The 27,951-nt window shown below is 37.9% G+C and overlaps 1 protein-coding gene across 7 annotated transcripts; it reads right to left on the bottom strand.

Moving 5' to 3' along the window:
- Window positions 1-26,096, bottom strand: LOC140504853 (olfactory receptor OR51C1-like). Of its 7 annotated transcripts, none has more exons than XM_072610216.1 (4): window positions 26,015-26,095; window positions 25,142-25,231; window positions 23,402-23,528; window positions 1-7,777 (listed from the first exon to the last, which is right to left on the bottom strand). In XM_072610216.1, the coding sequence occupies exon 4, from the start codon at window positions 7,333-7,335 to the stop codon at window positions 6,226-6,228; it is 1,110 nt and encodes a 369-aa protein (XP_072466317.1). In that variant the 5' UTR covers window positions 7,336-7,777; window positions 23,402-23,528; window positions 25,142-25,231; window positions 26,015-26,095; the 3' UTR covers window positions 1-6,225. The 7 variants fall into 7 exon arrangements, with proteins under 7 accessions (XP_072466317.1, XP_072466316.1, XP_072466320.1 ...); XM_072610215.1 differs by having other exon boundaries at window positions 25,142-25,471; window positions 26,015-26,079; XM_072610219.1 differs by lacking the exon at window positions 23,402-23,528 and having other exon boundaries at window positions 26,015-26,096.
- Between the last annotated feature and the right edge of the window lie 1,855 nt (window positions 26,097-27,951).

Raw genomic sequence — 27,951 nt, 5'->3', positions numbered from 1 at the left:
ATGATTGAGGGACTTCAATTAGGAGGTGAGTAACATCTAATAGCTTAAATGAGAGTGACAGGACAGGAAATAAGGTGGCTGTGGTATGAGCAGAGAGTAGAGGACAAATACAAGAGATATTAGAGAGATGGGATTAACAGAATTCAACAACTTATTGGATATGGGGGTGGAAAGGGAAAGAATAAGAGTTGAGAAGGGCTCTAATTTTGGAAATTGGGTGCCTGGAATAATAGTAGTGCTCTTGATAGGAACTGAGGTATGAAAATATTGAAGGATTGGAGGATAATTACTTGTTTCGAAAGTGTTTAATTTGAGATGCCTCTGGTATATTGCAAGTGGTTGAGATGTATAACAGATACATCTCAAGGTAATGCAGATTTGGACTTTGGTACATGAGATGTATCCGAAGATCTTCTGTAGAGATTAAAATTAAATCCATAGGAACCTTGAGAGAAACTGAGTGTTAATTAAGAGAGGAGATTCTTACTAGAACTGCAAATCACAATCATAGAATATGGAAAGCCAAGATTGAAAAAAAAAGCATATGTGCAGATTGAGAGAGCAAATGATAAAATCTATTCATGCGTCTAAACTTAAAAGCACTGTTTGTACCACTGATTCATTGGATGACTTTGAATGAATCTACTCTATATCTCTTTTGTACACAATTTCATCTGTTTAAAAAAAAAAACAATGGAATATATGATCTCTAAAGAATTATCCAGTTTCAAAATATTAAATAATTATACACACACACACACACACACACACACACACTTATATGTGTGTGTATTCTTTTGGGGAGAGACTAGGCACCTGGAAGAAGAATGTTTGATTCAGTTATTACTCTCCTTCGCCAGGAAATACAGACACAGATTGATTTTTACCAAGGTGACTTCTGCCTAAAGAGATCATGATTGTAGAAAATTGAGTACCAGTTCTTATTGCTCAGTTGTGGAAATCCAGGTTTTAAGTAGACTGTGTGGTACAGGGGAAAGCACACTGAATTTAGAGTTGGGGAACCGAGTTCTGATGGTCTGTCACAGTTGTTTTTAACCTGGTGTGCATAAACATATGTTTTACTTTGATAAATGGATTTCAACGTAATGGATTCACTTTGTAATCTTATTTATTTTGTGTTGTGCATTTAAAAACATTATTTTCGGAAAGAATCTGTAGGTTTCACCAGATTGTGAAAGGGGGTTTGTGACACCCGGAAATAAAGTATTAAGAACTTTTTGTCTATAGCATTATGATTTTAAGATAGGGTGTGAGAAGGTCCATAATTTCTAGATAATACCAAAATGCTTTGTATGGAAAAACTCTAATGGACCATTTTATTTACTCCTTTGTCTTCACACTTCATTCAACTGCTTATCTCTACTCCTTTGAATAAAAGGTATCTCTTACTAGAAATATAGTCTCATATGGTAGGATATCCATCCTGATGGCCAGTCCCCAGATTTCAAAAAGGCAATAATTTTTCTAGTCTACTCAAGATTATATTTACCTATGGATTATCTAGACCCCCTGGTTTTACCTATTCCCATGCTCTGCATATTGCCTTTCCTATAAACTTTTCCAAAGAGAAAAGAAAGGGGCATGAGGGAAACATCAAATCTAAAATAGATTTTTATTTAAAAGTAGCTCTAGGTAGGGATGGAAAGTGTTAGACAAATCTATTGAAATTAGAGGATTTTCCATGCATGTCAATTATTCAACTCTACCACTTTGGAAAATAGAAGACTAGGGATATTTGTACACACAACCACTAACCTTAGCTTTTACATGATGGTGCAATGCTTCTGGTCAGCCCAGTCTCACCCAGTCTCCTTCTCAGCTAAGCTCTGCCCATCCCTTACACCTCTCCATAAAAAAGCCCAACTGGAGTTTCCAGGTCCCTTGAGATTGGAGGATTCTTTGGTTGAGAGTCTTTGAGAGTAGTCTCAGAGATGTTCTCTTCCCAATAGTACCCTTTATGTAGATTAGCTGGTAGAACCATGGGTGGGATGGGAATAATGAGAGCCCTGAAGGGAGTATTTGAAAGTGATGGTTCTAGTTAGGAAGGAGGAGGAAGTGAAAGATAAATATTAGGAAGGAAAATGAGCAAAGGAGAAGAAAAGAGGAAGAGAGAAAAAATAGAAAGAGTAGTAGATTAACATAGAGGAGAGAGAGGGAAAGAGAAAAAAAAGATTAAAGAAGATTAGAGAAAGGAGCATGTGAATAGAACTTCTGACTATAATTTTTATTCATTTCATTATGTAATGAGACTTCCTACTGTCTCATTTATGCCAATGATAAGGAAAGTTTCCCATGGCTGGATCAATCACTCAATCAACAAGCAGTGGTAACTATTTGCTATGTAATAGGCCATGTGTTGTGTTGAAACAGTTCTTGTCCTCAGAGTTTATATCTTAATTAACATGTATACATGTGAAAAAATACAGACTATACCTCCACATAATGCAAATTGTAGGTTTAGGAGAAAGCTCTAGCAGCTGAGTGGGCTAGGAAAGGCTTCATGAATATAACCAATTAATTGCTTAATTCTTAAAGGAAATCTGGGATTGAAAAATAAAAAAGGGGAAGAGGGAATGCACTTCATGTACGGGGGACAACCTGTGCATATGAACAGAGGTGGGAAATGGAAATGGTGGGAAATGCTAAGTGAATTTAGAGTGCTAGGAGGGGAACAAAGTATAAGAAAATTGGAAAGGCACAAAAAGGCTAAGTTTAAAGAGCTTCAAATACATAGAGGAGGATTATTTTGATTTGTTCCTTCATGTATAAGAGAAACACCTGAGTTTGTTGGGTGGAGGGTTGTGTGTGTTTGTATTTGTGGGTTTTGTGTGTGTGTGTGTGTGTGTGTGTGCGAGTACACTTGTGATATAATCTGCATTTTAGGAAAATCCCTTGGGCAGCTGCCTGAAAGATGGTGTGTAGTGAAAAAGATCTTGATGATGGGAAACCAAATAGAATATTACCAGAGTAGTACAAGCAAGAGATGACATTTTAACAAATTTTAAGGTTGACTATGCTTATCTACAATGGCTTTCACTTTTTTTCTAGGTCAGAGGACCTTCCTATCCCAGAGTAGATTTTTTTAATGTAAATTTATCCACTTTTAGAGAGTGTTGGGTGGGAAACCAAGGTCTGAGTATGTGAGCCTTCCCAAGGAGATTCACTTTATAATTAAGGAGTTTATAACTAATATTTATCTTTCACTTCCTCCCCCTTCCCAACTAGAACCATCATTTCCAAATACTCCCTTCAGGGCTCTCATTATTCCCATCCCACCCATGGTTCTACCAGCTAATCTACATAAAGGGTACTATTAGGAAGAGAACATCTCCTCTGAGACTACTCTCAAAGACTCTCAACCAAAGAATCTTCCAATCTCAAGGGACCTAGAAACTCCAGTTGGGCTTTTTTATGGAGAGGTATAAGGGATAGGCAGAGCTTAGCTGAGAAGGAGACTGGGTGAGACTAGGCTGATCAGAAGCATTGCACCATCATGTAAAAGCTAAGGTTAGCGATTTTGTGTACAAATATCCCTAGTCTTCTATTTTCCAAAGTGGTAGAGTTGAATAATTGACATGCATAGAAAATCCTCTAATTTCTCCTTAGTTATAAAAAGAGAAAAAAGGCATTAACTCACAAAAGGAAAACTTTAAAAGGGGGAGACTTCAGGCATACTTGATTGACAGGTAGAGAAACATTTGGGGACCAGATGACCTTTGTTATACCTCTCACATCTTACTATCTATATGGTCACCTGTTCCTAGTCTGGTGGATTTTAGAAAAAATAATTTATTTCTGAAATTGCCAATTAATAAGTTCACCAAGCAAAGAGTCCATCCTGTGCTTCCTCATCTCCTTCCCCCACAGCCTGTTCCAGCTCTCTGCCAGAATGTGAAGGAATTAAGAAATAGAAGATACATATCCCTATCTCCAGGGCCTTCAGTCAAACACAAACACATAGTCATTATCTTCAGGCCTCTTAGTTTGATAGATACATTGGAATGAATGAAATTTCTCTAGAATCTTTCAGGATGGATATGTAAAAGATATTCTTTGTATAAATCTATACCTTTTGTTCCAATGAAGCCTTACTGAGAAAAGAGGAGTCTCATTAAAGTAGTGATCATTGGGTAGTCAGGAATCTTCTTTTTCCTTGGTTCAAGCCAGTAGGAAAATATTATATCAGTCTGGTAAGCTTGCTTTTGATAATATGGATCCCTAGTGATCAGGGGAATAATAAGTTATACAAGCTTGAGAAGGATAAGAGCCCACAAGCAACTTAAATGAAGTAGATATGATCTTTCCAAATGTAATGAGTTGAGAAGTCTACATGTAACATTCTCTTGAAATCTCATGAATAGCAAGAAGAAGGGTTTCAGTTAATAATAATGATATGGATATTACTTGACTAGAGAGGTCTGACAGGGAACTAAGCTTAGGTCATAGAAATACTTCCAGGTAAAAAAAAAAAAGTTCTTTGCTTGAACAGTATGCAGGACTGTTTTCCTCCTCTTTCTCTGTCTAAGGTTTACTCTATTCTTGATAGCTTGTGTTAGTCTCAGGCTGTGGTTCTCAACATTGTTTGTGTCATAGACTCCTTTGAGAGTCCAGGGAATCATATGAATCCTTTCTTAGAACAATATTTCTAAATGTCTGAAATAAAATACGCAAGACTACAAAGGAAAATCATTATTTTAAAATACAGTTCTCAAACTATTGGGAGGAGAAAAAAATAAATTCGCAGTTTCTATGAAATCCAGCCATGGATTTTCTTGGAAATTCAAAAATCCCAGGCTAGATCCCTGATTTAGGGGGATAAGTACAATATACTCTTCCACTATGGGAATCCAAATGGGCATATTCTCCCCCTCTTTCTTCTTCCCCTCTGTTGTGCTGTAAAAGAACAGTATCATATCTGTTCAATGGGGGCAAAACCTTCTACCCTAATACCACTTTATCAACATTATGAATCACACCAGAGAAAAATTTAGGCAGCCTCCAACTTTTCTCTTTTTGAACACATGAACACAGGTGAGTGTAAAGGAGTACAGTCAGGAACAAACAATTAACAAAGACAATACCACCAAAATGAAAGCATTGACCCCTGTTGGCCAGCAGATCAGGGAGGGAAGGGTCCAAATCTCTCCTTTATGTTCCTTCTTCCCAAAACTGAACAGAAAGTGATAAGATTGGAAGCAAAAACTAGAGGGAAGCTTTATCATCAGTATGTCCATCATTGTTAGGCAATGGTTTGCTTCTCAGCTCTCCATCACTATCCTGCAGCCAAGACAAACCAATGCATCTTTGGTCCTCAAGGAATTTACATTGTACTGGTAGTAGCTGAGAAGTAGTCAAGTTATAATCTCACAGGAGAGATAATTTTTAGACTGTAATTTAGACCATAATTTCTTGTGCCCTGGGCATTATTTTGTGAAAGTCTCCTCCTCTAATAAGCCCTGTAACACCTCACGATAGCTCAACGCTGCAGAAGGGGGAGCCTATAATAGGGGCAGAGGTTTGAGATATAGGCAATCAACGGCGGTAGAGGTCAGAGTTTGGGTAGGTATCAGGATGTAACAGAGCTTTGAAATCTGACCTTGTCAAAACTTTAAACCAATAAAGTGATAGAACACAAAAGGGACATTGAACCTCTTAACACTCCTTGAGAATCCTTAGTAGTTGACAGGGTCATGGAGAATTTTCCATCAACAATCCTGATGTAGAAAGAGCTAAGTCACAGGGAGACAATTTATCTTCCCTTCCAAGACTGTTTCCATAATTCCTCATGTTTTCATATTGTTCTCAATATTTTCACATATATTATTTGTTCATCAAAGCAGCCTTTAAAAATGTGTAAATTTAATTAATTTCCTTTCAACAATGAAAGAAAGTAAAAACCTAAGAGGTCAAGTGATTGTATATAATTTTGTACATAATAGTCAATACCCATGAATCAGTACTTCTGATTCCCAATCTAGCATTCTTTCTACTATGCCTCAGTCCTTTTCATTTTTAAACTCATTTACCTTTCCAGTCTGACTGGGTATAACTAACTCTAGCTTACTCCACTGATTCCACTTTTCATTATTACCTACCAACTCCTCAGTATTTGGTTTGATAGATTTGGACCACTTTCTTTAGAGTTGGAATTGATTTAATTTTTTTCATATTTATTAACACTGGATCTAGTTCACATACACTCCATCATACTGGGGCATCTCCAAAGACTAGACCAATGCCTGTTTCATCAGATTGGGAACTTCCCAAGGGTGGGGACTCCATTTGCACTATCTGGACAGAGTATCTCTGGGAGCAGGTAGTTTGAGGAGATTTATGTCCAGGGTGGGTGGATTGAGGAGATGATGCCCACTTGGGAACTCCAGGCTGGTAAAAGCAGAGCCTGAGCAGAGTCTTCCAGATGTACTGACACTTGATACTATAGATGACAGGGTTGAGAGCAGGGGGCACCAGGAGGTAGATGTAGGCCACCAAGGCCAGAGGCAATGGACCATGATTCCCAAAACGGTGCATGACTGAAAGTCCAATCATGGGCACAAAAAACACTAGGACAGCAGCCACATGGCTTGCACAGGTCCCTGCTGCCCTCATTCTCTCTCCCCATGACCCGAGGCCCAAAATCACCCTTGCTATAGGGATGTAGGAGAGAATGATGAGAATTGAGTCAATGCCAGCTGTAGACAAGATAACAAAGAGACCGTAGTGCACATTGACCTCAGTTTCATTATGCGCCAGTTTCATAATATCTGGGTGGAAGCAAAAAGAGTGGGTAAGCTTCCGTTGATCATTGTAAGTCAGCCTGAGCAACAAGAATGGCAGTGGTAGCAAAGTAAGAGCTGAGCGGATCAGCACAGCTACTCCCACCCTTGCCACCACTCGGTGAGTTAAGAGAGAAGAATATCTCAGTGGACAGGCAATGGCAGCCCATCGGTCTACAGCCATGGCTAGTAGCACTGATGACTCTGCCACTGAGGCAACATGAATGAAAAACATTTGGGTCAAACAGACATCAAAGGCCACCTGACTAATACCAAACCACAGCAATCCTAATGTAGTAGGTAGTGTGGTACCTGATAATGCCAGGTCAGTGATAGCAAGCATGGAGAGGAAACAATGCATGGGTTCTCGGAGTGATGGATTCCGGGCTACTGCCACCAGGATGGCACCATTGCCTAGAGCAGCTGCAAGGTAGAGAAAGACGAAAGGAATAGAGAGCCACTTGTGGATATCTTCTCTCCAAGGTATCCCAAGTAGGAGAAAGGCTGGTGGTTGGGACATTGTGTGGTTGGATGACATGACCTAGTGGCTGAGACTGGTGGTACTCCATGCAGAGTAGATAAGGGAGATCCAAAGGTTTAACCCAGCTGTGTGTGTGTGTATGTGTGTGTGAGTATGTGTGTGTGTGTGTGTGTGTGTGTGTGTGTGTGTGTGTATGCGTGTAGAGGGGCGTGTCTATTTAGTACCCAGCTATGAAAGATCTTAGGTTAAATTCTACATGTAGTTATGAGTTCAGTGACCAGTTGAGGAGTATTCAAATGTGAAATTGGGCCAATCTGTCTAGTGCTGAATTATAGGACACCTGATAGCCTCTGATACCAGGGTTGAGCCAGAGAAGATTGTTCTACTGATATCAAAGTAGAGTTGAAAGTGTGGCCAATGAGGAAACTCCTGCGTGTCAAGGTAGTCAAGATGTTTTCTTCATAAACTATGACGACCTTGCTGTACTTGAGAATTTCACCTAGAGAAAAGAGAGAAAGCATTAGCTCAATGTGGTTGCTTATTTAATAAAACCATAGGATTAGGGAATTGAAGAGAGACCCGAGACACTATTAAGTACCTCCTATGTGCCATACTCTGTGCTAAGTGATAGGGATACAAAGAAGTCAAAAGCTAATATCTGTTCTTAAGGAACTTATAGTCTAATACAATCCATAATTAAACAGGATTTTCTTCCATAGCATAACTGACAAATTTTCATTCCATTTCCAAGTAAAGAATTTCAGTGATGAGAAATACAATAGCCCATTCCAGTTAAGTCTAACAAAGTAAACTAGTTTATATTTATCTAACTCATTTGTCTTTTGTGGTTTAAGAAAATCTTGCTGTGGATCTAACGTATGAGATTCTCATTCCCATGCCTTTGAGCTAAAATTACTCAATGACTGCCCCTAAACCTTTTGGGGTCACCTAATTCCCAGATACCTCAGACTATATTCTTGTTTCTCAAGTTACTATAGCCTCTTGACATTGTTGTCTCCAAGCAATATCCTTATTCAGAACTTTTCCCTCCTGTTGTTATAACTTCCCCATCCCATGTTAAATCAGGTTTTCAGTATGTTCTAAGGTGACCCCTTGTTAAATAAATCATGGAGACACACTAGCAAGAAGGAGCCAGATCTCAGAATCACAAGATCTTTTGTTGCTCTAAATCTATGATGTTATGATTCTCTACCACAAAATTCATAAGTAGAAAAAAATTAGAGTCAAACTTGTACCAAAACAAAATTCCTTTCTACAACATAGTCCAAATGTGGCAATCTAGACTTTTCTGATGATCTTTAGTGAGTAGGAAACCAGTATCTCTTGAGGAAGCTAACTGTACTTGCGGTTGGTTCTTATTTTTAGAAATAGATCTAATTCTCCTCAAGTTCAAACCATTGCTATTAGTTTTACCTACAAGGGCCAGGATCTACATGCTCAATTCTTCTTTCATATGATGCCCTCTTTGGTCACTTCAAGAAGACAGCTGTGGGATTCTTTCTTAAGTCTTCTTTCCTTCAAGCTAAACATTTTAAATTCCCTCAACTGACCTTTGCATTTCATGACCTGAAGGCAGCTAGTCATCTCCATCACCATCCTTTTGGATGAGTACCAGCTTGGCAATCTTTTTCTAAAATGTAGGATGCAGAACTGAACATAACATTCCTTATCTAGGCTGTTTAGCTAAGAGGATTGTGAGACTTTAATCTCTCATGTTTATCATATTATGTCTGTTAATTGAAGCCAAGTTTGTTGTAACTATTTTGACTTGCCATATGACTCTTGATTTATGAGTTTCAGTCTTCCAGTCATTTGATATTTATAAATATTGAGTATATATCTATGTATTGACTATATGTCAGGCATTGTGCTAAGTTTCTGGGGATACAAATAAAGGCAAAAGACAGTCCCTGTCCTCAAAGAACTTAGAGTACACTGAAACTTTGAGATGTTTTTTATGTAATTGTTATCTATCCACTTCTGCTCTATTTTTTACTTAGAAGTTATGATAGAAATTAGAAAAAATGTTTTGAGCATAAGAGAGGTCAAAATATAACCTGAGAGACTAAGCTACTGGGATCATCTTTATGTGGGAGAGACAAGAAAAGAATAATGAAGGAGTATAATCTTGAGCTGGATCTTGAAGTTCAGGAAGGTTGTTAGTGGAGGGGAGAGATGTTTGACTTACTCTTCTGATTGCCTTCATCTGAAACAGAGGCTGCAGATCTGATGGAATTCTGGACATAGAACTAAAGAAATGGAAGTATTACTTGGTGTCTGGTGTGAACTAGAACTCAGGAAGATTGTTGCTTACCAAGATTTCTTCTATTTTGTACTGTTAGGGATGTCAGTCAGCTACTGGATTCAGTGAGCCTGTTTTGGAGCAGAATGAGTAAATGCAGTAGCCAGTCATGGCAAGGAAACTTTCTCCCATATCCAATAAGGCAGCTAAGTGATTCGTTGGATTGTTCCTTGGCCCCTGAGATCAACAAGACACAATTTGAGTCCTGCTTCAGACACTTACTAGCTGTGTGACTTTAGACAAGTTTTTTAAATGTATGGTTTCCTTAGATTCCACATCTGAAAAGTAGGGATAGCATCTATATACTTCCCAGGGTTAGAGTTATGAGGATAAAATGAGATATTTGTGATGTGTTTTGCAAACCCTAAGGCACTACATAAATGCAAATTATAATTATTATTACTTATTTTTCTTTTTTCTTGACCTTGAGGATGGCTCCTCCTTGAAGCACCACATCTCCTTCTTCATTCTTGTCACCACTGACTCTCTTGGATGACAAATAATGGTTTAGCCAGTAAGGTTAAGTAGCATATTAAGCATAAGGAATTAGGAAGAGTAAATCCCTTCCAAAAACTCTGATGCTGAGACAGTTACGAAAATACCAAGGCAGCTGTCCTGGAGGTTAGTTTTAAGACTGTTCTCCTTTCCTGTCTGGTAATGTTTCTTTACTATCTGTAAATAGATTTGTCAGACAGTTGAAGTGCCTTATGTCAAAGGAGGCAGGAAGATGAATATAGTATTGAAAAATATTTTGTTTGTTTTACAGCTGAAGAAGTGGTCACAAAGGAAAATTTATCTAGGTGCAATTTTGCGAACGGGTTTAAATTGACACTCCCATTTGTAGATTGAGGAGACATGGTAGATAGACTGCTGGACCTAAAATCAAGTAAAACCTGAGTTCAACTCTAGCCTTAGGCACTTACTAATTTTGTGACCCTTAGTAAGTCATTTAACCTATTTCTGCTTCAGTTTCCACATATAGAAAATGAGGATAACAATAGCATCTTTTTCTTAAAATTTTTTAATATAAAAGGAGATTGTATTTGCGAAGTGCTTTGCAAACCCTAAAATGCTATACAAATGCTAACCATTATAATTTTAGATTGCTTTTAACATTTATGTGACACAAGGTGGGTATGTACTTGAAGTTTTATTTTTCCAGATAATACATTAGGTGTGACCGTAGCTACAGCAGTCCACACTGGCTCCTGACTTTGCCTTTTTAAGCTGACAGAGTTGTATGCTATGACTTTACCATTAACTAGCAAGAATCTCATTAAACTGTACAAGGTAAGCTCTTACATGAAGGACATTCTCAAGGTATTTCTGAAGACTTTTAGTATCTATTGGGAGACATGGAAGACACTGGCACAGGACCACCCAGCATGGTGTACCCACATCAAAGAAGGCACTGTACTCCATGAACAAAGTAGAATTGTAGAAATGCAAAGGAAATATGAACTAGGTAAATTCAGAGGTACTTCCATTCCGAATATTCTAATAGACTACTTGTGCCTGATCTGTCATAGTGCCTTCGAACTTGTATTAGTCTGATCAACCACAACCAAACGTATTGTACTGAGACTCAAACATTACAATGTTGCCGGTCTTAAAAAATGAAGGATGAACAGTAGTAACACAATCACCAGCAAGAGTATGTAGATAATAATTTTACCCATGAGGGGGTGATTTAATCCAGCTCCCAGACCTAGTCCAGGCAAAGAAGAACTCTGACTTGTATGCAAAAGATTATTTTTTTTCTGCCCAACTACAGGCAATTGAAACAGTCAGCTTCAACGTGTACAATAGACAACATTAGATGACTCGTGTTTTGGATGAATCTAAGATTTCACACAAAATTATTTTTTAAAAAGGAAGTCTTTCCTGACTTTTTGTTCTAGTGCCTTCACTTTGTTATTTCCAATTTATCCTGTATATAACTTGTATGTACATGGCGGTTTGTATGTTGTTTGCTGATTAGATCATAAGATCTTTGAGAATAGAGACATCCTTTTTCCTTTCTTTGTGTCTCTAGTACTTAGCACAGTACCTGGAACATGATAGATGCTAAATAAATGTTTTACTGCAAATTTGTAACTCTAGAATTCTATTCTTTTCTTTCTGGGAATTTTCCTAACTTAATTTTTACCACTCTACAGTGATATTATCTAGGCAACCAAATCCTCTGTTGCCATATCATTTATCAGGTATAATAAAATTGCAGAGATAGTGAAATGTTCTCTTCATTTGGAATAATTGTTTCTTGAGTCCCTTTCCTTCAATCACTAGTTGTGTAAAGAGAATAAGAGTGGCAATGTTGCTCCAGGGTCAAGTTCTATGTCCAGATCAGAACTGAAAGCAATGAGGCAGGGTAAGCTCCCGGGAGTCACCAGTTCTTCTGCCCTTCTTAACAGATACTAAGCTTTTCAGAATCTGCTCTAGTTCTCAATCTAGATTGGGTTCTGTTCTTTAGCTATGAATGACTTCTCATCCAATCCAGTTGTCTCATTGTCCCTCTTGATGCTATCTGTCAGCACACTTCCACCTTTGTTCAGCAGCATGTGGGTAGGAAAAAAGAAAACTGATGGTAGAAATAATCCTGAGTAATCTGACAAGGAGTGATCTGACAGAGGACAAGACAACAAGTTATTTCACAGAAGAGAGTGGAGAATTGGACTGGTTCATTAAGAGTATTACATTGGGATGGGAGGAAAGTATAGTCAGAGCAAGAATGATGACTTAGGAAAATATGGAAGAGTGGAAACTTTGGAGGTTGAAACAAGGATGAAGAATAGGGTTTTGGATAGTAAGGTATAGGGAGACCTGGAATGATAAAATATTTTGATTAGATAAAAGATTTGGAATCCTTGGATATGGAAGAACAACTGTAAGTGACAACAAGATCAAATTTGTAATTATGCCTGGGTATAGATGAGGTGGAAGAGCTGGACATGGAGTAAGAGAAATAGGTCATGGGAATTGAATATATTGAAGAACAGGGAAGTTAGATTATGTGAAGGCACACTAAGATGAGAGTAGCAATTAGGCTAGAAAAAGAAACTATGAGAGACAATTCATTCATTGAGAAGGAAGAGAATATATCCTAGAATCAGTAAATAATGGCCAAGAGGGTATGGATTAGGTGATAAATCTGGATGAAGTTAAACCTCGAAGGAGGAGAGGTTACTGAATGATCAAAGTAGAGGGAGCATCTAGAATTAATGATAAAGAATAAGGAGTATCCTGCTTCCCCTACTGTGACGGTGAGTTGAGACTGAGGGAGAGGGAGTGTAGTATGAGAGAAACTACAATACATACTGGAAAAGTCAGGGATTACATGTCATCCATGGGAATACATGCCTCCATTTGTGCTAGAATATGAAAGGAGCTCAGTCTAAAATAAAAAAAGTATGTTAATTATGGAGTAGGAGTGGGAGGGATCAGAATCCTTAGAGTGGGATATGGAGGAGATAAGGTCAAGGGGGAAATGAGGGAATACAGAATAAGTATTAGGGAAGGGAATTTAATTTTCAGTGTGAAGTTCAATATCACTAGAATAGAAAAATTCAGAAGGGATGAGAGAATGTTAATCATTGGAAAATGAGTGCAGGCAGGTTCATGGAGGAAAGCAGGTAAATATATAGCTCAATCCTTCCCCCAGGCTCAGACCCTCAATGTCTCAATATAGACCTTAGCTTCCCAGCCTTTGAAAGGGAGTACTGCTGTATGCTGGGAGTCCACGTAATAGCAAATGCAAATGGAGCTTGTTAGTGTTTTGTCTTAGGGTGCCTCTGAAAATTCTGACAGAGAAAAGAGGAGAGTGCCAGGAATTATTCACGAATAAGGGATAGGATAGAAATTATGAATTATGGTCTTGGCAAGAAAATTGAAATGGAGTGATGGTTGTTAGTAAAAGAGAAACAGTAAGAGAGTAGCTCATGAAAATCCTGATAGGTGACAGTATCTAGCAGGAGATGGTGGTCATTAAGGTCAAATACTGCAAAGATCAAGGATGAGGATTGAGAAAATGCTGAAGTTATTTATTACTAATCTAGTAGGCAGTTAGCCACCACGTTTGTTTCCATTTCCATATATGGCAAGGAAAAAAATAATGAATCTCCAGAGTAATTGGGAGAAATAAAATCATCTTCAAAAGTATATCCACAGTTTTCATGGAACTTCTCCTCCTTTGAAGCATAATTTTCCTTAATCCCAGGGAAAGGAAGATGGTAAATGCTTAGTGAGGGGAGGTAGGGAGATTATGGTCAGCATCTGCTCATAATTCCCTCTCTCTAAATTATGATTTTTTTTCTCAAAGGTTTTGTACTAGCATCCCATTTTACTAATGAGGATAATGAACCTCAGAGAGATTAAAAGACTTGCCTAGAGTCGTGGAGTAATTAAATAGCCAGTAGGAGATTTAAATTCAAGTCTGGTTCTCTATTTTTACTATATCAGGTTATATCCTATTAAATGACCTTTCTATGAAGATGTACCTTGTGGAAATATTTTCTTTTGAAATTAAGAAGCCCTTGCACTCTCCATATATGAGAATTCTCTCTCTCTTTTTTTGGTCTTCCCTTCTTCCCAGAGCTAGACTGGGTTAGCTACATCCCTGCTGTGTTTGGGGGCTGGCTTTCTCAGCTGCTTCTCTGAGTCACAGTGAGAACTGAGGCCTAACCTGGTGCTCTGATATCACCCAGCCAAAATAAACATGGCTAAGATTCAGGACTAAATTTTTACTATCCTTGCTATCTCCAGACACTGTTTCACTGGGAAAATTTCCCTCACAGAAATAAGTACCTGTTTTTCTCTCATGACCTCACTGGCCTAACACATCTAGAGCCAAAGTCCTTCTGGCTGGCTCAATTGCATCAGCTCCTAAGAGGTTTCTTCCTTCAGGAAGTCTTTCAGCAACAGAGAGAACAAATCTCTGTGATCTTCCTCCATCTTGTAAGATAATGGGTTCACCATTGCTGGTGGTCTTCAATTGCCACTTATTAAGGAGAGTGTAGAAAGGGTTCTTGGACTGTGATTGAATACTTTCTCTTCAGCACCTTCCGGCTCTGAGATTTTGTCACTGTTTTCCCAAAGATAACTTTTTTCTCGAAGAGCAACACTATTTGGAAGGACAAGTTTGCACTATTAAAATATCTCCCTAAAGAGTATGTAGTCTCTTCCCAATTGATAAATGGTCAAAAGATATCAACAGGCAGTTGATTAAAGAAATTAAAGCTATATATAGACATAGGAAAAATGCTCTAAATTACTATTGTTTAGGGAAATGTAAATTAAAATAATTTTGTGATATTATCTCACCTATCAGATTGACTAAAATGATGAAGGAGGAAAATCACAAATGTTGCATGGAATGTGGAACATTGGGACACTAATACACTGTTGGTGGAACTGTGAACTGATCCAAACATTTTGAAGAGTAATCTGGAATTATTCTCAAAAAGTTACAAAACTGCTAATACCCTTTGACTCAGCCCACAATTAGGTCTCTTTCCTAAGGTGATCAGGGAAATACTTATAGCAGTTATCTTTGTGGTGGCAAAGAAATGGAATTTGAGGGGATGCCCATCATTTGGGAAATGGCTAGGATTATGGGGAAATACAGCTATTTTGTATACTTGATTATGGAAATGCTTGTTTTGTTCCATAATTTAAAAATTAGATAAATAAATAAAAATTATGATTAGGTTGATTTTATGAAAACATGGGAAGACTTGAAAGAAATAATGAAGAGTGAATTCAGTAGAACCAAGAGAACGTTGTATACAGTCACAGTAATATTATTCAAAGAATAACTGTGAACAACTAAACTTTTTTTATAACTGAATCGTCTATCTTTATTTTTTTAAATTAATTTAACTTTTAACATTCATTTTCACAAAATTTTGCATTCCAAATTTTCTCCCCATTTGTCCCCTCCCCCCACCCCAAAACGTTGAGCATTCTAATTGCCCCTATCATCAATCTGCCCTCTCTTCTATCATCCCTCCCTTCCCTTGTCCCCATCTTCTTTTTTAGGAAAGTGGGGGAGAAGGAAAGTGGGGGAGAAGGGGATAAGCAGGGTGGGGGGGAGGATGGAAGGGAGGGCAATGGGAGGAGGGAGCAATTTGAAGTCAATACTCTTGGGGAGGTTCAGGATCAAAAGAGAGAATAGAAGCAATGGGGGGGCAGGATAGGATGGAGGGAAATATAGTTAGTCTTACACAACACTACTATTATGGAAGTCATTTGTAAAACTACACAGATTTGGCCTATATTGAATTGCTTGCCTTCCAAAGGGACGGGGTGGGGAGGGAGGGAGGAAGAGAAGTTGGAACTCAAAGTTTTAGGAACAACTGTCAAGTACTGTTCTTGCTACTAGGAAATAAGAAATACAGGTAAAGGGGTATAGAAAGTTATCTGGCCCTACTGAACAACTAAACTATTATGAGTATTATAAATATTTAAATCACCTACAAAGGACTCATGAAGGAAAATACTATCTACTCCCAGAGAAGGAACTGAGAAATAGAAGTATGCATAGTATGGATTTACATATATGCATGTTTATATGCACACATGTATATAGACATACACTCTATATACACATATATACATATATATTTATATATGTATATTTGTGTGTGTTTGTATGCATGTGTGTGTGTGTGTGGGGGGGGGGGAATGGTGGCCCTCTCCATTGCAGGGAGGGCAGGGAGGGAGACAATTCAGAACTTAAACTGTAACCAAAAAAAGATTTTTTTTTAAAGAGCATGGGGTCTCTCTAACTGCAAAGGGATTTGAGAAACCTAGACGAGGCTACCCTGAAGGACTATGAAAAATTTTCTTTCCAATAAGAATCTTTCCTCCTGCTCAATTCTGTAATCATATCCTTTTAATGAATTACCTGTTTCCAGAATAATCTTGTGCTCCTCTCTGCTTTCCAATTCTGTATTACCTTGTTTTTTTCCTTCTCAATCTAGGGGTGATGGGGTAGGGAACAACATAGATTTTTTTCATATTTTACTTTACTCAATGAAGAGTTTGGTTATAACATCACTTAGAGTAGCTGAAGTCTAGTTTTTCCTTTAGAACTGCAGTAATGTCTTAGCCAAATAGTGAACAGAAGTGTGTATAGATATGTGTATATACAGAAATGCATAGCATATGTAATTAATATAATTTGATATAATATATACACATGTTTGCATATACATTTATGTATACACCTAAGTCTCGCAGCAATGTAAAGGGAAGAAAAATAATAAATAGAATAATATTATTATAATGACAAAGCTTGATGCAGAAAAATGCTTCCACTACTGCAGATGTGAAGGACTATGGACGTTGAATATTGCTTTCGCTATCAAATGTTTTCAAAGTGTTGATTGACTTTATTAAATGCTCTTTGTAACTTTTCTTTTAAATTTTTTTGCAAGGTAAGGGTCAATGGGTCAGAGATGGGAATGAATATGTATTTTCACCTTCTAACCAATAAATGAAAACTATTCTGTAAATCAGAGAATTTGTTAGTCTTAGTGAGCACCATGTCAATGAGAGCCATGATGCAGCAAAAATTAATTTTATTGAGGATATGGAAGAGACAGATGAGGAGAAGTTTATGTTTTTACATGCCTACAGAAGTGGCAGGCTTTATGACGAACTCTAGTGTTTGATTCCAATGGAAGCCTTCCTGTACAGCCTTCCTAATACTGTTTCTTAAGATTATCATTAAGGCCTCCTCCAGATGTTAGAAGCATAACATTTCTTTTGATTTTCCTTTTTCTTGCTTTGATAACATAATTGTTTCCACTACATTATGTCTCTGGTGTTCCCCAGTACTCCTGAAGTTAGACCCTCTACTCTTTATATTTGGTGCAGGGAGCAAGGTCATGTAAAACAAAATGGGACAAAAAAGTGTGTGAGAGGAGCTAGGGGAAGTTTGAGGAGGGATGAAAAGGTTTGGAAAAGTCCCAATAATGTATGAGATAGTGAATTGATTAGGCTGGTGTAGAAGAATTGTTCACTGAAGTGAATTTCCAGTTGAAACTATTTAACATAAATCTGTAATGAACCCAACCAGTATAGTTTCACGATTTTCTCCTGTTATCTTCAGTAGTACATTAATATTAGTAAAGACTGCAGATGGTGGGGGTTATCCAAGGATAAGGCTTTGCATGGCAAATATAGGTAAAAGGAGAGAGAGCAAATGATTTGAGGAAAGAAAATAATGTAGAGTTGTACTGGTTTGTAAATATTAGTAGATTGCTACCAATGCAGAGCTGAGATACACTCCCAATCCTCAAACGTTCTCTCATTACTCTGTCTTACAGTCTAAACTCCTGTAGCTCCCCAGCTACTGGTAGGGTTATCCCTTTAACTGGGGTTGAAAAGCAGGTCTATTCAACTTAGTTCCCTTCCTTCCTTCCTTCCTTCCTTCCTTCCTTCCTTCCTTCCTTCCTTCCTTCCTTCCTTCCTTCCTTCCTTCCTTCCTCTCTTTCTCTTTTTCTTTCTTCTTTATTAGCTTGATCTTCATTCAGATCATAGCCACTAGCTTCCAATAATGATAGGGTGCTCTCTTTTCCCTCTCTATTATTTTGCTTTCTGATCTTATCAGCTCCTATGGACTCAATTATCATCTTTATACAAATGATCTCAGATTTACTTGTCTAATTGTAACCTCTATCTTGAATTCCATTTTCACACCTCTAAATGTCTATTAAACATCTCAAATGTGATGCCCCATAGAAATCTTGAACTTGACATGTAAAAATTAAATTTATCTTTAGCCATCCCCCCAAGTCTTCCCTTCTTCTGTATGTTTTTATTACTTTTGAGGTTACCATCATTCTCCCAGTCATTGCAACCTAGATGTCATTATCAATTCCTCAGTTTCTTTCATTCTCCATAAATTCTTTGGCACCCTTCTGTCATTTTTATCTTCATAATTTCTCTCACATATGTCCCTTTCTCTTCTATGATGCTAAAACCCTCCTGGTGCAGGTTCTTATCACTTCACATCTTGACTATTGACATAGCCTTCTGGTTGGTCTACCTGCCTCAAGTTCCTCTCTGCTCCAGTTCATTCTCCAATAAACTGTCAAACTGATTTTCCTAAAGTACAAGTCTGACATCTCACTCTTATTCAATAAAATTCAGTGGTTCCTTATCACTTAGAGGATCAAATATAATGTCTGTTTTCTTTCTAAGTTCTTCATAATCTGGCCCCATTTATCTTTCCACTCTTAGTACCCCTTATGTCCCTCTAATAGTCTGTGATTCAGAGTAACTGTCCTTCAAACCACTTCATACTCAGGATATTTCATTACCAGAGTTTTTCATTGCCTTTTTCCTATGCCTAGAATGATCTCCCTCTTCACTTTCAACTCTCTGCTTCCCTCCAAGTCTAAGTTATAATCTCATCTGCAAGATACCTTTCCTGATCATCCTTAAGCCTAGTATCTTCCCTCTGAGATTATCTCAACAGATCAAGGTATATTTATTCAGTGTCTACTATGTGCCAATCACTGTACTACACATGGGGGATTCAAAAAGAGGCAAAATGGAGTCCCTGCCTCCAAGGAGTTCATAATCTAATGAAGGAAGCAACAGAAAAACAAATATATCAAAAATCTACATATAGAATAAATAGGAATTAAATTAATAATAATAATAATAATAATAATAATAATAAAAATAATAAATAAGAATTAATTAGAAAGAAGAAGCACTAGAATTAAGCAGGATTAAGGAAGACTTCATGTAGAAGGCCAGATTTCAGTTGGGGCTTAAAGGAAGCCAGTAGGGTCAGTAGTTGGATTGGAGGAGGGAGATTGTTCCAGTCATGGGAAATATCCAGGAAAGAAGACTAGGGCCCAGAGCCCAGAGGTGAAGTGTTCTGTTTTTGGAACAGCCAGGAGGACACTATATGTATCTATAGCTATATCTATCTATCTCTCTCTCTATCTCTCTCTCTATCTATCTATCTGTTTGTCTGTCTGTCTATCTATCCATCCACCTATCTATCTATATGTATATATGTGTATATATGTATGTATATGTATATGTGTATATATGAATACATGTATGTATATGTATGTATGTATGTATGTATGTATGTATGTATATCCCCCTTTAAACTCTGAGCTCATCTAGAGCAGGGACTGTTTTTGTCTGCTTGTTTATAAATCCCTGACACTTAGTTCAGTACTTGGCACAGAGCAGGTGCGTAATAAATTCTTGTCAATTTGACTCTGTTAACTGATTGAAAATTTGCTTCAAGTAGACGTTGAGTAAGGAACTCCAAGAGGCTGTTGACACTATTAGATATAATTGAACAGAACAGAGAATGTGCCAACCTTTCCAAGTGGGGTGGAAGCAGATTTGGGAGGGAGAAGAAAAGCCTCTCAGTCACTTGAAACCTTGGGATAAGAGCAAAGAACTATAAGCTTGACTAGTAGAGTTTACAGAGGGAAATCTCCTAGGATTTAACCTTCTGGGTCAGAAATAGTAGCTTCCTGTCCCCTAGGGAGAGGTCTGCAAATTTAGCTCACTGTTTTATACATTCCTTTTTTGTAGAAGGAATGAATGCAGGCATGAGTTTAAAATCTTGAGATCTATATCTATCTGTCTGTCTATCTATATATTTATTGGAATTAATCCGAACCAGTGAAATCTGGTGAGAGAAGTACTTAATTTTTAGTCACTTTGGGAAAGTTAGATTTTTTTTGTGAGGAAGAAAACAAAAAATCCTCTGAATTTATCTGACATTCTTTCCATTTTTCCTTAATTTAACTGTTCATAGAAAAGCAAGAAAGAGCATAATGTTTTATCCTTTCTGTTCCCAATATTGTTGTTTCAGAAAGACAAAAAAGAGATGATTTTGTGGATTAAAAGTAAATTAGGCAGGATTATTTTGGTATGCATTTCAAACTGTGACAGGGATAATTTTTTTTTTAATTTTATATGTTGAAATACACTAGTGGAATTTCTCTGGGTGCATTACTTCCCCTCACTTTCTCTCTTTGTTAAAGTGAGAACTGGGGGAAATTTTATATACAAATATTCCCACATATGAGAGGAAGCTGCTCTAACTTTCTACTCCTCCCACCTCATTGCCAGCATCTACTATGTCAAGGATGGAGGTTGTAGGGCATATGAAATTTATTAAACCTGTGATATTGAGAGGTGGTCAGTTAAAAATTTTTATTAAAGCTTTCTAGTTTCCTGGTGCTGTGTTAAGCACTGGAGATACATAGGAGACAAAAAGAGTCTTTGAGCTCAAGGAGTTCACATTGTAATGGAAGAGGAAAGATGCAAATCACTAGGTATATACAAGATAGATACTGAGTAGATAGAAGGCACTCTCAGAGGAGAAGGCACTAATAGCTCTTAGGGGCAGGAATGGGAGGGAAGGAGGTGGAAATGGGTACAAAAAATGTTTCCTGTCAAAGACAGTGTATGGATTGAGTCCTGATAACCAGGAATTCTAACAGGAAAAGGTAAAGGCAGAGAATATTCCAGGAATTGGGTATAGCCAGTCCAAACACACAGAGACTGGAGATGAAATGTTGTACTGTCCAGTGTATGTAGATAATAGAATCTATAGAGGGTAATAATGTATAAAAAGACTAGAAATGTAAGAAAGAGTAAGGCTGTAAAGAGGTTTATTAACTAATTAATTATTTTTTAGTTTTCAACATTCACTTCCATAAGTTATAAATTTCTTCCACCTCCATCCTCTCCCCCTTCCACAATATGGTGTGCAATCTGATATAGGTTCTACTGTAAAGAGTTTTAAAAGTCAAATTGATCCACATTTATATCTCATTATGCAGGTGACAAGGAACCACTGGAGTTTATGGAGTAGGGGGTCATAGGACATATCTATGCCGAAAATCATTTTGGTATCTTAGTGGAAGATGACTGGGAATAGGAATAGACTTATTACGTGGAGAACAATATTTAATGCAAGAGATAATGAACCTGAATTGGGTTGGTGGCTATTTGACTTGAAAGCAGAAGACTTAAGAGAAGAAATGCTGAGAAGCTAGAAATGACAAGACTTGGTAACAGATTGCATATATGACTTGAATGAGAGTGAGGATTTAAGGAACATTCTGATTTGTGGGCCCAGATAACTATGAGGGTGGGGATGTCCTCAACAATAATAGATAAATTGGGAGGAATGGAAAATTTTGGAGAGGAAGAAAACATCCTCTGCTATGGATAAACTGAGTTTGAGCTAAGTAGAGAGACGAGTTAGATAGACAGAAAGATAGATAAGAGAATCATTTGAATAGAGATGATAACTGAATCCATGATAACTGATAAGATTACTAAATGAAATATTATGGATTTGGAAGAAAAGAGCATTCAAAACAGCTTTGGGGAATACCCAAAGTTAGTATGTATTACCTGGATGAAAAATAAAAAAAAACTTAGCAGAAAAGGAAAGATTATTCTGACAGGTAGGAGGAGGACCAGGGTATAGCAGAGTCACAAAAACCTAGATATTGCAAATATATTAAGGATGAGGATTGAGAAAAAGTCATTAGATCTGGCAATTAAGGGATCATTGCTAATTTTGAAGAAAGCTATTCCATTTGAATATTGAGATCAGAAACAAGATTATAAGGCATGTGCGGGAAAGACAGAGGAGTTTGGAAAGTTACCCAGATTACATAGGTTTTTCAATGAGTTTAGTGAAGAGGTTGGCACTACTCCTAGAATGCTCTTCATCCTTATATCTACCTACTGACTTCTTTGGCTTCCTTTAAGTTATACCTTGAACAAAAGACAAACAAGTTCCACCTAGAGTTGTGTCCTTTACAAGAAACTTTGCCCAATCTCTTTTAATCCTAGTCCATTCCTTCTTTTAATTATTTCTTATTTATTCTGAAAAGAGCTTGTTTGTATATATTTGTATGCTCATTGTCTCCTCCATCAGATTATGAGCTCCTTGAGGAAAGGGACTATGTTTTGTTCCTTTTTTATGCCTTACTTGCCCCAGTGACTAGTGCAGAGTAGGTGCTTCATAAGTGTTTATTAATTGATTATCTGACTGACCGCAGAATAGATTTCGAGCTGAATTGGACTCCGAAGGCCACCAAATCCAGCCTCCTCATTTTACACATGAAGAAAGCAAAGAAGAAAAGGTTAAGGCACACAAAATTTCTGAGAGGGAATTTGAACCTGGGTTTCCTGATTTCAAGTTAAATTCTCGGTCCTTTTCGTTAAGCAGCCTCATAATAAAGACAGGTTAAAAGTTGGGGGGAGGATAATAGTAGGATCGATTTGTGGAAGGGGATGGGATTAAGAGTACTTGTCCTTGGTAAGAAGAGGGGCCACCTTTTCATCTGGGACAAGAATGAAGAAGGACGTACTGGAGAAGAGAAGAAAGTTATTCTCATCATATAGGCTCATTTTTTTTTTAAATGAAGTATGAGGTGAGGGCTTCTATTTAGAGAATGGGGAAAACATGCTGTCAGAGGCTTAAAGGAAAAGATGACTAAGGTTAGAGTCCTGAGGCAAGAACTTTGACCTCTGCATTTATACCAAACTTGAAACCATAAGGTCAGGCCCATGACCTATTCATGCCTTCTTTTCATTCCAAATTAGGGTTCTGTTAAATTGAAAAAGTGTACTGGGATGGTAAAGTTGGGGTATGGCTAGGTAGAAGGAGCTGCCCTGAGATGAAGGATCCTGGGAGTGAAAGGCTTCTGCTCTCACCGTAGATCTCATGGATTCCATACTAACCACGTAACTGTGGAGGAAAGTGAGAGCCAATAAAAGGATATTTACCCTGGAAGAAGATCAATTTTCAAGGAATACTCATCAGTTTTCATGAAACGGTTTTCTCAAACTTGATCCACAAGCAGGAGGAAATTTAGAAGTTCTCACCCAAGGAAGTAAATAAGGGAGTCACATCCTAGATGCCAAGCATATGCCATATTTTAGATTATTCATGTTGCTGATTTCTCAGAGAATTCCTCATTAATTGCTTACTTCTATACCGTACTACTTTAGAACAGCTTAGACAGATTGGAGTTTCCACCCACTTTCAGAAATCGACAAGAAAAAGGTTTCTCAGCTTCCTTTCTGCTATTCTGATACGCTTTTTCTGATATACAACTTTTATTATGCCCTCTAAAAGTCTATCCAGGGGGGATTTATACTTATATAAATCTATCCAGGGAATTTACATTTCAAACAACTTGGCAATGTCTATTTTTTTGTTTTGTTTTATCCCTACAGGAATAGAGGCTCTCCCATCTAGTGATTCTAGCATCCTTTTCCCAGAGAAAATAGCCAAACATTTTTCTATCTACAATAGAGATAAAGATGCTGAGATATAAAGGCATTTGAGGATGCACAATGAGTTAATGATTTAGCATCCAAGTGTTAGACCTCTACACTCACTTCAAAATATCACTATGTCCAAAACATCATCTCTTCTCTAAACCTACTCCTCCATCTGACTTCACTAGTTGTATTTGTGGCACCATCCAATCTCCCATGTTAGACATCTTGAAGTTATTCTTGACTCTCTCCCTTTTCAAATTCCATCAATTACCAAACCCATTCACAGAATTACAAAAGACAAGAATTGAAAGGGAATTCAGAGGCCATTTAATCTAACTTATAAGTGACTAAGAATATCTTTTATAAAAAAGCCCTTCGTGGCTCACTGTTTATCCTTCCTAGTGTTGTAATACTGAAACTCCCCCACCTTATCTTATATTCTTCCCCTTCACAAAGTCTATATTCTGACTAAACTTTACTATTGTATCCAAATAGTGTCTGTATTTTCCTTTCTCTGTGCCTTTTCTAATGTTACTCATTTTTTCTGGAATGTTCTTCTTACCCACCTTTGCCCTTTAAACACCTACCTATGCTTAAAAATCTAAAGGAAATGCCACCTCTTAAATGAAACCTTTAATCTTTTCTGTCAGTTTGCCCCTCTTTCCCTTAAGTCACATAGCATTTTGTACTTCTGGAATTCATTTATAATGAAAAAATACAATTTTAGTTTATAATTGCAGTTATCTACATTTAGTGTATGTTCCTCTACTAGGCGATACATGTATGTCTTCCTCTACTATACAAGTTCCCTTAAGGGAAGTGCAAAATCTTAACTTTGCATCACCTCCTGCCCTTAGCATCAAGTTCTATATACAATAACATATAACCAATTGTTGAATAAATGAATTGTTAGGATTTTTTTTTTTTGTAACAACAAGCGTTAATCTGATGGTCTTATTTACATCCACCCATCTCTCTGGTCATGTTTCTAGTCATAAATTATCATTATCTCCATAGGTTCAGAGAATTCTAGATTTAGATCTAGTGAGACCTCTATCTAACTTAGTCCAACCCATTCTCTTTACAGTAGGAAAAAAATTAAGTACAGAGAAGTTAGTTTGTCCAAGGACACATAGACAGTACATATTGGAGGAAATATTTGAACTCAGATCCTCTGACTCCTGATTCCATTGCACAAAGATGTCTCTCTATTTTCTGCTGTGTAAAGAGCAAACTTACCCAAAGATGTAATATAAGCTAGCAGTATGGTATTGTTAGAGATCTAACAATCTTCCAATAGACAGGACCAGAAGAACTCCACCATAGGGCCTGAAATCATATTATTAGAAATTTATTTCTTTGGTTGAGTTATTTTCTTTTCCCTGCTCCCCCAAGACTGAGCAGAACATTCAGTTATTCTTTAAGACAAATGGCAGAAAGTAGCCTGAGGATTTCATTGAGGGTGGTGAGTGAAGGGGATATTGAAATGAAGAGAAAGAGTATAGGTCGGGGAGGAAATAGATTCCAGTTTCTTCAACCAATTCACAATTTGCTGGTCTAGGTGTGGACCTGTGGAATGAATAGGGATGAACTGACTTTTTTCTGTCATTTCATTTATGTCCCTCTACCCTCACTCTCTGGACATGGCCTGAAACCTGCAGTGCTTTATAAAACAAGAAAACCTCCCTGTTCTCTGGGATATCATCTGTCCCTCATCTTCCTTGTCTGCTCAACTCAGCCTTCTTCTGAGGAGGCCAAGACCTTACAGCACCTTAAAAGAGCCATAAGGCTATTTAGGACTAAGGTCAGCCAAGACTGATGTTGAACCTAGAGTTCATACCAAAGTACCTCCTTCCTCTTTTTTAGATTTCCCTTAGAAAGGGCCTTCCACGTAATTCTCCCTAGATTCCTTTCCAGATCCCCTTTCTGGATCCCTCTTCACAGTTCTTTCCCTTCTGTGTCTCCTATATCAGTTGCCCTCAGATCTTTCCTCTTTATCACACCCCATTCCATCCCATGGGCATCCCCATTTCACCCTTGTTCTATGGGATGTTCCTAGTGAATTTCTGTCCCAGGCCCCCTCTATCCTAGTCAGCCCATGCAGTCACTCACCTCCTCCTGGTGACAGCAGCCTGTTTCTAGTGCTGAAATGGAGAGAACGGCAGGGCACAGGCCTCTCAGAAGGAAATATTTATATTCTAGCCCTGGCTTAGGACCCTGTCCAACTGCAGTCAATCAGCCACTTGGGAATTCTGTACAGGACAGGAACCATCTGGTCCACATGTAAAAAAAAAAAAAAAGATAGGCTGAGCCAAGAATCTGGTTTTATTTGGAAAACTGGAACTCCAGGAATGGAGGAAGATTTGAGTGGCAAGGGGGAATGACAGGAATAATAACTCTGACTAGAGAAATTTTATCTAATTCTCTAGCTGGGGTGGGGGTGGGGCAGAGAAGGAAATGCAAAATAGAGAAATGTGAGGTCTGACTAGAATCAGAAGCCACTGATTCTGGATGGCTTCTTCAACTAGATCCAAAGGAAACAGGCAATCTGTTGGAAAAAAAAACAGTAAGGAATGAACTTGAGTGTAGAGTTAGAGAGTGACTTTGGTGAGGAGGGTTATCTCTTCACCAGACACTGGGATAAAGGAGGAGAGAATGGCAGTTGATATTAAATAGTTGTGAGATGACAGGAAGAGGGATTTTACTTATAAAAGTCTCTATTTTCTCAGTAAAGCATGAGGTAGGTTGGCTGGGAGTGGTGGTGGTAAAGGAGGCTACTGGTTAGAAGTGGATATTTGAAACAATTACTGAGGGGAGTAGGATAGAGAATCAGTCAAGCAGGTATGGAGAAATTGCTTTACTTTGATGAGAACATATCTGAGATTACATACCAGACTTTTAATGCATGGAGTCAGCATTGCTAAATAAGCATCTTCTAATCCATTTGAAATTTGAAAAAAAGAAGCAGTAGCAGAAGGTGGAGGTGGGGGTGTTGGCAAGGAATGAAAAGTGATCCAATAAGGGAACAAGGAAATTGAAAGTAGAGGAGAGTTTGAAGTTGAATTGGTTGTCTAAATGGTGGAGGGTGAGAAACCAGAGAATCAAAGTATCCAGAATTGGGCTAGACTAACTGGCCACTCAAGTCCTTTCCACCTCTTTGTCTTTCTGGGTCCACAGAGTATGCAGTCATCTGTAGAGGGATACTAATAGCACCACATGGCCCCTATAACCTCCTCACACTCAACAAACCTCAAACATCCTTTTACTTCAAGTTTCAGTTCAAGTGCTTCCTCCTCTTGGAAGTCTTCCTTGACATTAATAATAATGAATCCTATTTTTCATTTTGCCTTTACTCTGCTTCCAGGTACTCTATGCTCTAGTGATACTGACCTTCTTGCTTTCCCTTTCATTTGATGCTCCATCCGCAGACTCCATGCCTCCCTGTAGCTAGGTGACCAGCATATAGAGTGCTGAATCTGGAGTCAGGAAAATCTGAATTCGAAATTGAACTTTACTAACTGTTTGATCTTGAACAAATCACTTAACCAGTCTCCCTCAATATTCTCAACTATAAAATGGGGATAGTAATAGCACCTACCTCCCAAAGTTGTTGTGAAGATCATATGCAGTATTTGAAAGTACTTATTACAATACCTGGCACATCACAGGAGCTTAATAAATGCTTAACCCCTTCCTCTGTTCCTCACATGTAGAAAGCTCTTTTGCCTTACCTGTGTCTCAACTTCCCCTGCTTTGTTCAAGTCAAATCCCATCTTCTGCAATAGATGCTTTCAGTGCCTCTCCTCTCCTGCTTGTGCCATCCTTCTGAGATTATATTCACCTTCTACCTATCTTCTATATTGTCTCTCCAATTAGACTGTGAACTCCTAGAAGGCAGGGATTCTGTTTTTACCTTCCTATGCATTCCCAGCACTTAGCAAAGTGCCTGTCATGTAGGAAGTGATTAATAAAAGCACATTGACATCCCTAGCTGATCATGATCATGATTATCTCCCTTTTCCTAAAAATCCCTCTTCTTTAAGTACTCC

Source organism: Notamacropus eugenii, chromosome 5 (assembly GCF_028372415.1).
Source record: "Notamacropus eugenii isolate mMacEug1 chromosome 5, mMacEug1.pri_v2, whole genome shotgun sequence".
In the NCBI taxonomy this organism is placed as follows: domain Eukaryota; kingdom Metazoa; phylum Chordata; class Mammalia; order Diprotodontia; family Macropodidae; genus Notamacropus; species Notamacropus eugenii.
Note: the sequence above shows the minus strand (reverse complement) of the source record. Positions and strands in the feature narration are given on the sequence as shown.

Excerpts from the sequence above, each read along its gene's own strand:
- LOC140504853 (XM_072610219.1), bottom strand. The coding sequence starts at position 7,335 with ATGTCATCCAACCACACAATGTCCCAACCACCAGCCTTTCTCCTACTT.